Below are 13,161 nucleotides of genomic sequence, written 5' to 3'. Positions count from 1 at the left end.
ATTCTCTCTCCATGATAGTTTAATTTGAGATAAAAAAAACTGGTGTGAGCTTTCTCACACGAAAGGATGTTACGCGCAATAACTACACTCATTGCAGTGCTTTCACTGTGTATTTCCTAAGCAGATATCAAATGAGGGAAGCATTAAGGTGAGAAAGTAAATTGCGTTGTTTATTTTGCATTCTCGAAACTGGAAAAAAATAATTCTACCGCCCGTTACGCCTGTTTGCCCTTCGTTATTGAATTTATTTCAGTAGTGCGTACCGCGGTGTATATTCTGTATTTTCTCACTAGAGGGATTCACCACTCTTGCTTCGTTCAGCTGTGGTGTAAGCAGCAAGTGTATTAATTTTTCTGCGAGCGCAGAAAGACAGCACAAAGTAGAAGGAAGAAGTGTAATAAAAATTACTGCATGCATGTAAAACCTCACACACAAGCACGGATAAAAATAAAAAGCGTGTCACATACTTCAATAGTGATACCTCCAATAACATGAAGTGCGGGTCACAGATAACACCTAGCCAATAATAGATCAAATGCTTCTGGTCGCAGTGATGAGTCGACACGTAGAAAAAAAAGTGGTAGGGTTCACGAGATAAATTATGTTCAAAAACTACATGCACCCTTATTACGAAACTGCATCCCAAATCAAACTACCCGCCGAACACAAGCCCTTGACCTCCAGAACAACTTTGATTTAGATCAAAACTCTCTAGGTCAGCGGTTCTCAACCTGGGGTACGCGTACCCCTTGGGGTACTCGAAAGCCTTCAGGGGGTACGCGAAAGAAAAATCAGTAATGGCGGACAGAACAATTTTTCTTTATAATACTTAATTTGCTGTTCAATCTTGCTCTTAAAACATGACTGTAGCAATCAAACAAACCATAGTTTAATTTAAAACCTGAACTACACTCCACAACATGATCTACCACTACTCTCTTCCACTCTGCGAGAACATTCAAAGCCAAAAGGTTGAGAACCGCTGCTCTAGGTTGTCGGAATCACGAGATAAAGTGACAATAATCTGTTCATTTTAGGTGATATCAAACTTTTCGGAGTGATGAAATATTCAAACTGGGTGTTGCAATACTCGGTGAAGCGGTTCTAAACTTATGGAGAGTAGCGTAAGTTTATCATCAAGTGTCAGTGTTTTAACATTAAAACCAATGATTTTAAGTTGAGATGTCAGTTTTTAGATAAATGAAAAATGCATTTCAGAACTTTCTCTGAGTAGTCCCGCTTTAGGTGTTTTCTACAATCAAATGATTTTGCCAATAGATTTGATATAATACTAGATTGGGATCAAATAGATCAAAATCAGAAGGTAATCATTCTGAAAATACTTGTATTGGGCGGTATTTAAGGTTTATGGCTGTATATTTAAACTAGATGTAGACTTCTAAACATCCATGGCTTCTGAGCATTATTCCGATGCGGAAAAAGTCCATTTTGGATAATATTTGGTGATTTACAATAACTGAAAGCCGTCATCTTGAATTTCAAAAGGAGTAGATTTTCAACCTCTAGACAAAATCCCAGTTCTGGTGATCAATCAAGTTCAATGATAATTTTGAGAACATTGAAAATCAGTATCTCATCGATGCAATACCGATTTCATTTGAATCCTATAATATTTGAAGTTTCAATCCAGTTTTCTTTTTTCCACAAAATATACTCGAAACGAGCAACCCCTCGGTGCGTTTGGAGTAACAAATCTCATTTGACTAACCACCCAAAAATATGCCCCAGAGTCTTTCTGAAATACACACACACACGGACACCCGCAGCTGCACCACACACAGAGACAAACGCGTTCGAGCCCAGATTCTCATCAGCTAACTGTGGTTTCGCATTACTAATGCGGCGATGATGACGATCCTTCGGTGGCTTGGCAGCCCAATCGGACGTAGGTGGCAAGCGGCTATTGGTATACACGGCTACACACGCCCGTCGAACCGTTGTAGCTAAGCTAGGACATATTTAGCCGGAATCTAGTTCAACCTAGATCCATGCTAACGGACAGCAGGAAAAGCTGGTAATGAACGAAATAATATGGAAATGCTACCTGGCCAATTTATCTTCGAACAGAGTGTGGCGGCACAGGCAATGCGACTGTTCCGAGCGATAGCCATCGGGGTCAAATGACCGGATCGAGATAGACACTGGGAGCTAGGTGGGGAAAGAAGGAGTCAGAGAGAGAGAGAGAGAGAGAGAGTAAGCGCTCATCATTTGTCGTACGGTCGGTTAAGTATGCTAGCAGTATATGCGCATGTGGTTCATGTAAAACTGGCCATCGTTTGCTATTGCCGGTTGGCACGGACTTCAGGTGGCCGGCGGATGTTCTGGCAGTTGACATGTTTGAGTTGTTTTTGCACTCTCGATGTACGAGTTCTATTTTGGACAGAGTGTCGCAATGGAGGACATTCCAAAAATAACAGGAGAAACCTGATTTCGAGAGCTCATTCATACGATTGTTGTGTTGCATTTGTAAAACTTCAACACCTCCACAAATCACGCAGAGGGTTAGCCTCTATGCAGGGGGCTCGCTCGGTCGACTTCCTGACACATCCAATGATTATTCATCATTAATTCATAATTAGCAGTGATTGAATTTAGTTATCAAGAAGGGACGAATTTGATAAAATGCGAGCGAGAACGAGCGAGTTTTGATCAAAATTTATGGGTCTACGGTGGATGGCCGACAGCAGTGTCGGTCTTTTGCCTGGCCGTTGCTGGCCGCCTAATGATAATGTATGAAATGGTCAAAAAGAGACTGCCCGAAGTCGGTTTGGTTCGGCGGAGGGGCGTCTGATTGGTGTTATTCAACCGGCTGGCCAGCTGGCTGGCTTTCGTGGCTCGGTCCGTTCATCAAACCAAAGATAGATGATCCTTGAAGGCCGACGTTTGTTGTTTAGGATGTGCTTTCTATAGCAGCGCAGCAGTCTGCTGCTGGTGGGACATTTAATAGATGGTCCAGATTAAAAGCGGAGGCTTCGAGGGGCACAAGCCGAAGTCGACACTTTGACACAGGTAGGGCAAGTGCGCGGGTATGGCTCTGTGTAGTGATATATCAATTAGTTTCTAATCAGAGGATAACCTTTGCCTTTTCGTACATTATCGCACGGATGATCGCTCGGTGATGGTTTGTGTGCGTGTATGTGCGTACGCGTGGTCTGCAAATCGGAATTCGAAGGTACTCTAACGTGGAGTGTTTCGATGCAGTAAAGCGTTTGATAAATCGCCTCGATGATGGTGATAAATCGTTTATTAAGGGGCGGTGATCCGTTTGATCCCATTCACGGAGCAGCATAAGGGCTCAAGCTAGCAGGTTGCAAAACATTGTAAAGACACTCTTCTGTGGGAATTCAGCTGGACGAAATATCAAAATATTTGTATAAAACAAAACGTTAGCTCTCAAGCACCAGCTTCGAAATTCTTCACATAACCAGTCATGGATAGCTTGGTAAATTGAGCCACCTTTTCTGCTTTAACTGCGCGTATTTAATCACTGCCAAACGCATTAGTTTTAATCGCTCTAGCACCTATAATGCTCAGCGGGAAATGCCACCCTTACACACATCGCCTAAGTGCTATATGTAATTACATTCGCACCTCCCATTCATCCCGATCGTTAATGGCCGCTTTCACACCGGCAGCAGAGCCGTAAATTTCCGTCTTAAAAATAACCCGTAGCATCAAAGCAGACCTGTAGCAGACCGAGATCCCGACAACCGTGAGCCATGTTTATGATACAATCTCATCGTGATTAATAAATGTTTAGATTAGCCGAACAGGAACAGGAATAAACCAAAAGAAAAAATTTCAACCTTGCACAATCTGCCGTGAACCGCGCATATAGATACCTAAGTCTGGAATGTGCGAAAATCGTTTGCCAAAAATACTCACAGCACTATTTTACACGGTCCGGCTGGCCAAATAAAACACACTCGCGAAACGGTGAAGATCACTGGCAGCACTAAGCACGAACCACGTTCTACTGACAGTTTAGCGAGTTTTCCTCTTCGGTGCGCGTACATCACGCGTACACAGACACTGAACCACCGCCACCGCGTCGTCGTCGCTCCGAGCTGGCTAAATAGTGAGAACGGCGGACTCAACAGAACAACCGACCAGGACCGTAAAAATGGATGACAGGAAGCACAAAAAAAGTTGTGACTATTGGGTATCTTTTTGAAATTGAGAATACAGGAGCAGCCCATCTAGCAACAACTATATCGAATGGATCTATCCGGCACGGCGTTGCATTGGTTGAAAATTGTACACATATATGTGGAAAAAACGCCTTTGCCGCCACGTTGTCGCCAGCGGTTGCTGGAAACTGTTCTGCTGTTCGGGAAGCCATTTCTCTTCTTTCAATAGCTTTTTTTCACTTTTCTCCTTCCCAGCCCAACAGGCCGATGCGTCTTTGCCACTCCAAACCCACCCCGTGGCTACCAATCGGGGATCTCCGTTCCGGTTCGATGCCAACACCCACGCCACCACTGAATGGTTCGGGGTATAAAATAGAACCATCAGTTGGGGAAACTAAGTTGAATAACGGGGCTGGACTTGGTCGCATTGATGATTGATGTAGTTATCAAACTTCGCAAGAATCATTGGAAAATATCCTTTACAAGGTCAACATCATCTAGATTGGGGGTGTCTTGTGTTGAAACTTTATCAACTTTGACATTGATTACGATTTACGGATAGTTTAGGTGCGTGTTTTGAAGAAACCTAATGTGTCCACTTCGAAAACATCTCGATAGGACACTCATGCGGTTATTTACCAAGTCGATTTACCACATCGGTTTTCTTTCCCCCCTGACCGCACGACGTCCAGCCGTCGTGGCGATGACAACTGTCTATGTGACCGATTTACAGAAGAACTAGAAATGCAAGTCGGTATTTTCTCCCAATGTGTCGGTTTTGTACTACTTCGTTTCGATTTCACAGGAAACTGTGCCCCCGCGGCGTGGCTCTTTCCAGTGCTGTTTTCGCTTTCCTTGTCCGGGCGCTCCCGGCGCTCGTCCACTAGCAGAACTGCGCAGCGAGTGTCCATCGTTGATTTATGTTAATTCAATTTGTCCTAGTAATTTTTCGTCGTTATGTCACATGCTTCTCGGAGAAAAGTCTTTCACTACACAGGGTGACACACTAATAGCTAGCCGAAGGCGTTTGCCAGGCACCTTGTGTTTTACGTCAACTCTCACACACAACAGAAGACCACTAATTGGAGGTAAGTTGTCGACAAAAGTATGCTGTCGTTGCTTTTCCGAACCTAGGCGGATGATGCGCCAAAAATGAAAGACATTTGGTTCGGTTTAATTGCAAACAATTTGCCAGAGGGAAACGGATTCAATTCGTTTATAGGGAAATGCAAAGAGCAGAGAAAAACGGTAGAGGTTTTGATTACAGAAAAGCGTAAATATATTTGTTGGTATAGAATAAATGTTAGGGTAGCAAAATGTTTTATTGAAATTCACCGTCTTATTTTACAGATTTTATATCTCGAAGTAGATGAACAGCACTGTAAAATGTTCAAAATGTTCATCCTTTGCTGGCTGTGATTGTCTTTCTAGAACTTGGCACCGCTTTTTCAGAAAAAAGCCAACTAGCTGTTGCGTACCTCTTTTTGCTTCAAAATCGTACTTAAAAATGGTTGAAAAACAAATATCGTATCGAAGAAATTGGTTTAAACCGGTTTCAAATCATTGAATCAATTCTGATATCAACTAGACAAATTACACACACACACACTTGTGCGTGGATTTAGCAACATTCTAATTGTTTGTTGGTTTGGCTCGGTTTCAATAAGGATGAATATAACAATTTAAGAACTAATTTCAAGTAAAGTTCACACATTTGTACGTGGCCCCAACAGCCTTTTTTGATATTTACTAGACAATCTACACAAACTTGTGTTCGACAACATTCTTACTGTTTATTGATTTATCTCGGTTACAAAAATGAAAATCAACTTATCAACTTATGTATTTCATTCAAGTAAACTTCATACATTTGTGTGTGGCCCCAACAGCATCCTATGCACAATGTTGAAAATGTTGCGACCCAAAAAACTCCTAGAGCCCTAGTGTCTTCAGCAAAGTTGCTTCTTTAATTATTCTCCTTTTATAGAAATTTTAAGTTTCTAATTAATCCACCTTAAAGAGATATACAAACATTTGTTTTCTAATTTTTGCCTATAAAAATTTTGCATCCAAAAATCAAAAATTGTGGAACATATCATAAAAAAAAACTTTGCTGAAAATAGCATACTTATATTTGTCAAATCAAATGGACTTTTGTGCTTTTTGCTATAAAATGTTCGTAAAATCCATTAACCATTCTCCCAATATTTCTTTGTAGTGATTTTCTACAATTTTCTAATGTTCCACTATGTAGTTTGCTACAAAAAAATACACAATTTCACCGGAAATTATTTTTATCTCTTATATTTCTTTAGTTATTGACGATTCTTATTGAAATAATGCTTACTAACAAATATCTACAATATCCGCAAAAACTGTAGAAAAATTAACACTGGAAACTTCACAAAAGTTCATTCAAGAAGGGAAATGGAAGTGTGGTGCTCCGGAAAAGTTGTTTCTTATAAAATTTATAACGACTTCGCCAAACAAAGGGGATTTTTATAAGCAAAAGTTAGAAGAGTAAGATTCGTTTCTTACTCCTAGGTGCATTAATCATAAATTTGCAACTTCTATAAAACAGAGAAGAATTAACGGACGAACTATTTTCAAGACACTACGGCTCTTAGATCAATTTTTTGGATCAAATCGTGAGAAAGGGTTCTATGATATGTTACTGCGATTTACTCATACACGTGTGCGTGGCCCTAATATCGTTTGGTTGTGGGTTGTGGAAATCGGTCTGAAAGAATCAGAAAGTTAAAAAGTTTTGGTCCTTGTTGCAATAAACCACATACACTTGTGCGTGGCCTCAGCAGCAGCATGTTGATCTAAACTTTTGTTAAGCTGTCAAACTTCCGTCAAGCGAATCATACATTTTCACCCAGCCGGCCTAACAGAGAATAAACCAGAAATAGCTAAATAGATACGGAGAGGCATCTCTTATCAACGAGAATTCTGTTGGATCAAGACTGCTGCCCTACTAACAAAAATCTCCCTTTTGTGACTTTCGTGGAGATGCAGAAGTTAACACGGTCTCCAAGCAGCAAAGGTCAGACTAATATTTCTTTCTTCTTTCCATCTGATTACAAGAACGTGACGGGCATCATTTTCGATCCTTCAAGTATTGAGTGACTGAACCTTGTACAAGGAGACTGGTCAGTCATTCCCAGTCACTTCTCATTCAGTTGATTCACTGTGCAATTCTACTGACTCTGATTAATCATGGAGTAGTAACCATTGATACGTGCAGTCAGTCTAAGTTTCGCTAAGCTTGCTCCAGATTATCGATTACGGCGTGCCCAATAACTCAAGAACAGATTGGACAGACAGGTAGCCAGAATAAACAAGGGCAGACAAGCCAGATAGGGCAAACTGACAGGACAAACAGATAGAACATGATAGAAAACCAGAAATGGCAGGCAGTCATGCTAGACAGAAATGACAAACATGACAGACAAACATGACAAACATGACAGACAGTCATGACAGGCATGATAGATATGACAGATAGACATGACAGACATGACAGACAGACATGACAGACATGACAGACATGACAGACATGACAGACATAACAGACATGACAGACATGACAGACATGACAGACATGACAGACATGACAGACATGACAGACATGACAGACATGACAGACATGACAGACATGACAGACATGACAGACATGACAGACATGACAGACATGACAGGCATGACAGACATGACAGACATGACAGACATGACAGACATGACAGACATGACAGACATGACAGACATGACAGACATGACAGACATGACAGACATGACAGACATGACAGACATGACAGACATGACATACATGACAGACATGACAGACATGACAGACATGACAGACATGACAGACATGACAGACATGACAGACATGACAGACATGACAGACATGACAGACATGACAGACATGACAGACATGACAGACATAACAGACATGACAGACATGACAGACATGACAGACATGACAGACATGACAGACATGACAGACACGTTTTTTCTGATTTTTCCATGTACAGTCTGAGTGTGGAGAGGTAAGAAAAAAATTGATGGTTGAGGTTGGTTTGATGGTAGATTTTTTCCGGTAAAGTTGTAGACAAAAATATTTTTTGAGCCGAAACGATTTTTTTATCGCTATAGTGTCTTCGACAAAGTTGTAGATAGTAACTTTGTCCTTTCAAAAATAATAAACACTGTAAAAACAAATTTGAAAAACGATTGGTTTTGTAAAATTTTAATTTTAAATTTTTATTTTTTAAGCTCGAACAACGATCAATGTTTAGTTTTTTGTAGAAAATGTTTAAGATTTTAATTTATAATAAAATTAATTTATAACTTCACTTTTTCAAAAATAAAAAGTACGGTGTGTATTTTTTCTGCAACTACAAAATAACTGTTTACAACTTCGCCGAAAATATCATACCAATCGAATAAACTGTTGCGGTTTCAAATTATTTCTTTCTTGTTTTATCAGAAAATTTTAAAATTATTTTTCCATAATCAGACAACCATTATTGTTTACCCTACCTTTTGTAGATATCAACTTAAAATTAATATTAAAAAAAAAAAGCTTTTTAAGGCAATATATTTTCATTTTTTGTATTATTTTTGTTTTTTTTTTTCATATTTTCGGTGTATATTTTTTTTAAAAGACAAAATAACGACCTACAACTTTGCCGAAAAAATTATTTGTAATTATTAGCTCCAATTTTTTTTGTAGTTATCAACACCGCTTTTACATAATACCTTTTCAAAAATGAGTCGTGATTAAAAAAACTACCTACAGCACCAAATGACATCTTAAGCATAGGAACATCTTTGCACAGTTTTAACCAAATCGAAAATGACAAAAAAATTATATGATTGGGACATGTAATTGATCAAGTCAGACGGCCAGAACTGTCAGATAGAACAGTCAGGCAGGACAGATAATTATGTGCAAACACATAAATAGAAATGAACACATGAATTATAATGCTAGTAAAATAAATTATGATACTGACAAGATGATCCTCCGAGGTTCGCTCCAAAATGACGGAGTAGACGCTAGGTTAAAAAGACCGAATTAGGTCAGACTGATGATTTGACATGGTATTGTGTCTTGAAACAGTTTGAAAAAGTATCACTTATTGGTCTAAAAACATGTTTAATTTTATCTGTTTCCTATATTAGTTCAGCTTTTCAAAATCCTAAACATGTGTAATACACTATCGCAACGCGACACCCTGTACCGATCCACATACGCGCTTCCTGTGTTCGGAGGAAAACGCTCTCGCGGCCCGATGTTGACCGTCATTAGTTTGGTAGACAGACATCCACTCACTTGTCATAGATGCGCGCACGGTTAATTATAGAGTATGATTATCGCTTCTCCGTTTCGGCGAAAAATCAACAAAACAATATCAACACACGCGCTCGCACGCTCTTCGCCCTTTAGAAAGTAGGAGGAAGACATTTCCCGTCCGCGCCGGTGTGATAATAGAGTTGTTGCTTATTTGTAACTGCGTGTATTACCACCTCCTACCGCCATTCCGCGCTCGTTAACGACGTGTGGGGGTCAAATGGGCAGTAAAATGACGCAGTTTTTTTGTGTTCGCACAATGAGGTGTGAGACACACGATCGGTGGAAGTAATTTCGAGGGATTTAATTGCACTCGTTAAAATTAAACGTGTCTGCAAACGAACTTCGAAATTGCAAGGAAAGAATCCCCGGACGAATGTACGTGGTTAATGACCTTCACATACGTTAAAAGCATATCTTCTGAAATTTCTTCATCTAACTTTAAGTCGTCACAGCTTCCACTCTAAAATTTCAACTGTTTACCTTCCTCTTTAGAGAGCCACCATCTTTCAGAATCATCGTTCAGTTTACCTGCAATAAAAGCGGAAAGAGAAAAATGAAAAATTAGTACCATCAATGATGAAATCTAGTGGAAAAATCGGGTTGATTGTTTAAATCAAGTGGAATAAAAGCTGTCCCGCTTCAAAAATCGAGCCGGCAGGCACCCGAACCGGTGTGGGCTCTGTGTGCTTTCGTCTGTCGAATTTAAGTCTAAATTCTGATTTATTGCTTCGGTTCTTCAGTTGGGCAAAGCCCCATTTCCCGTCACTCACTTTGCACCCTTCTCTACTGCAGTTTCAAGAAGAGTTTTCCGCAGCCGAAGGTTGCGCAACATGTTGAAGTGAAACAGAAACCCTATGGCATAAAGCATAACTGACACATATTTTTTACCATAAGTTTTTTTCAAGGCAGTTTCAGATTCTTCAGCTCACGTTCAAATTTTACCCCATTCCGGACCGGTCAACCGACTTGGACGCCGCCGGGCGGTGGCAATGAAGGAAAAAATTGAAAACATTCGAACCCTTCTCGGATATATTATCGCCAATCGAAGAAGGATAGATCGCTCGACAGGAACGTGTTGATCCTAGTTTCATAACTGCTGATGTAGCGGCGACCGGCAAAACACAAAGCGTATAGGTCAAATGCAAACAAAATCCACTGAGTCGATGTGTGAGATTGATTTCGTCTTCTTGTGCTTAGAGGGTAAATTTGCGGATCACACAGAGGGAGAGCGTAGCGCAATCGATTGATGTCCGCTGGAAAGTGGCTCTTTGACAGTTTGATATTTATTGTCCTGCTTCCGGGGGCTGTTGTTGATATTTCGGTTCGGAATACGGGGTTCCCTTATTTACGGGGGAAAGGGCAAAGGAATAGGAAATCCTTTGGATTGGGAGAAAATAATATTTATAGAACCAATGAAGGCATCGCATCAGTTGTGGCGTGAGTTGTTTGGTTGGAATCGGTTATGATTCGTGTTTTGGGCCGACCAGCATTGACAAGAGAGGTATGTACGAGAAGTTACAGTGTTAGCTGTAAAATTCAACAGCCTCCTAAAGACATTAGGATTTGAAATTAGAAAAAAAAATCGCTATGTGTTGCTTTTCTACCTGAAGTTTTTTTGTCTTAAATAATGATTCTTAGCAGCTAGATATTGGTCATTCCATTCAGGTATGCACACCTTATGTCAACGACATTCTCAGATTAGACTCAAACTTTAAAGAATTGTTCATATGAGGCCACTTTGAAGAAGTCCTAACATTGGTGCCGATTGAACCACCTTTCCTTATTTTTACAAATGTGCTATTCTTCGTCAAAAATTCCTGTTACAAATATAATTCCAAATCTGCTTTTAAACTTCACTTGTGTCCTGTGCTTTATTTCTATACGTCAGTAATGCTCTAAGTTGCACCTAGCAAACAATAACTTAATCAATATTTGGATTATAGACTCTCCTAACACCAGCATCCTAGTTTCACTTCACTCGCACTTCTTCCACACCCCTCCGTGCCACATTCAATGCAATCTCTTCCTGCTCCCTACTTTCCACAAGGCCGCAGGAATAAATTTGCTTAAAATTCAAACTCTTAATTGTTTTCTAGAGAAAATGGCCCTACAATCCCAGGCTTGGCTGTTGGCTGCAAGGAAGACAATTGTTCCGTTGAAGCAGAACCGATTAATTCAAATGCTACCACAGCACCGTAGTCCAACCGCACTCCGGCATTTGTGTATATGCTTGTTTCCGCAGGGGGCTGTTGATTCATTTGCATTTTGCGTGCACCACAACGGCTACGACTACGATGTCGACGATGATGATGATGATGGTGATGATGGCGATTCTGATCGGTTGTTCGGTTGCCCTGGATTTTTATAGCCAACGGACCTGGCGGTGCCTTATAACCTGGACTAGTAGTCAGCTGCTTTAATATTCCAAAACTATTTCATGGTCAGCAGGCAGGAACAGTACAGTAGAGCGTCGGTATTGCTAACCTTCTTGTTGAAACGGAATGGGAATTCAAACAGAAAGCTACGGTCAAGTTCCACTCACAATCGTAGTTCCTCCTAGCAGGATGCGGAAAATTGAGGTGTGGGGTGAAATTGCTACATTCTCCACATCGGTACATGCTACACATGTTTCTGTGCTTGCCCTCTTCTGCTGCTACCGGAATGCTGCGAGTGCTGACCATATTGGAAATGTTCTACATTTATTGATGTCCTGCCGCTGCTGCTGCTACTGGCGTGGCCCGACGACGACGGTTGGTACCGGTGGTCAATTTGCGTTGCTTTGCGGTCAGAACTACCCCCGTATGTGAGCTTGTATAAGCGATACAGATCGTCTCTAATGCGAGGGAACCTTTCTTTGTTCATTTTAACAAAGCGATAAAAATCACAACCATGCCGCATACTTCCCTTTTGTGAGCAAAGGAAAGAAAATAATTCGATCTTGTATGTTCGTAAAAGCGGGTCAACAGAGCGTAGCACAAGGACACACGCATTCTATGTTGTTTTCAAATTAATCGGATTGAAGCAATATGTGCCAATTTGCAAACGAAAAACAGTGTGCTTGAGAATAAAACCAAAATAATCTCAGCTCCTCGTACTGCACACATGCCCCAAAAAAGGACGACAATGCACATCTTGAGCAGCAAGAGTAGACTGATAATCCTCCAATTATTTTCAAGTAATCTTCGCCGAAACCGAAAACCCAAGAGCCGCCACTCATCCAAGTAATGAATTCCTAATTTGTTGACGACGACGCTTCCAGCCCTGCCCGAGCAAAAATAGTGCACACGTACTTCCCCGGCGGCGGCGGTGAGCGGCATCAGAGCGAAAAATTGACATGTAAATCTTCGCTCTTTAACCTCCCATCCGAAGCCGAACCGGTGCGGAACGAACAGTAATCCGCCCTGAAGACGTTTGCGAGTAATAAGTTGCCAGCTTTAAGTTCCTCTTCTCGTAGTCCTTTAGCGACGAGGCGAGAGCACTCAGTCATCTTCTTGCTCCTGGTTGCGGCCCGACGACGGTAACGAGAGCTCTAGCTTGGATGGACCAGGCAGAAGAACGGGATTTAATATAAATCAAACGAGTAGAAGCACCATATTAGAATATTAATCAGCTGGCGGGATCCTTCACACCCGGGATAAGAGAAAA

At 40.9% G+C, this 13,161-nt stretch overlaps 1 protein-coding gene across 41 annotated transcripts in view; it reads right to left on the bottom strand.

Moving 5' to 3' along the window:
* Positions 1 to 13,161, bottom strand: part of LOC129722556 (protein muscleblind) — a 745,426-nt gene that overhangs the window by 247,564 nt on the left and 484,701 nt on the right. For 3 of the 41 annotated variants that reach the window (XM_055676111.1, XM_055676110.1, XM_055676112.1), the window contains exon 1: positions 3,907 to 4,294. The exons of 33 other annotated variants lie outside the window; for them this stretch is intronic. Coding sequence is in view for 1 of the 8 variants with exons in the window: in XM_055676100.1 (XP_055532075.1) it covers positions 9,997 to 10,032 (36 nt within the window). In the remaining 7 variants the exon portion in view is untranslated. Of the gene's footprint in view, positions 1 to 3,827; positions 4,307 to 9,996; positions 10,045 to 13,161 lie in introns of those variants that run through there. 5 more of the 41 variants (XM_055676095.1, XM_055676096.1, XM_055676100.1 and 2 more) reach the window with 4 other exon arrangements.

This window comes from Wyeomyia smithii, chromosome 2, assembly GCF_029784165.1.
Source record: "Wyeomyia smithii strain HCP4-BCI-WySm-NY-G18 chromosome 2, ASM2978416v1, whole genome shotgun sequence".
In the NCBI taxonomy this organism is placed as follows: domain Eukaryota; kingdom Metazoa; phylum Arthropoda; class Insecta; order Diptera; family Culicidae; genus Wyeomyia; species Wyeomyia smithii.
The sequence above is the reverse complement of the archived record's forward strand: the minus strand, read 5'-3'. Positions and strand labels throughout refer to the sequence as shown.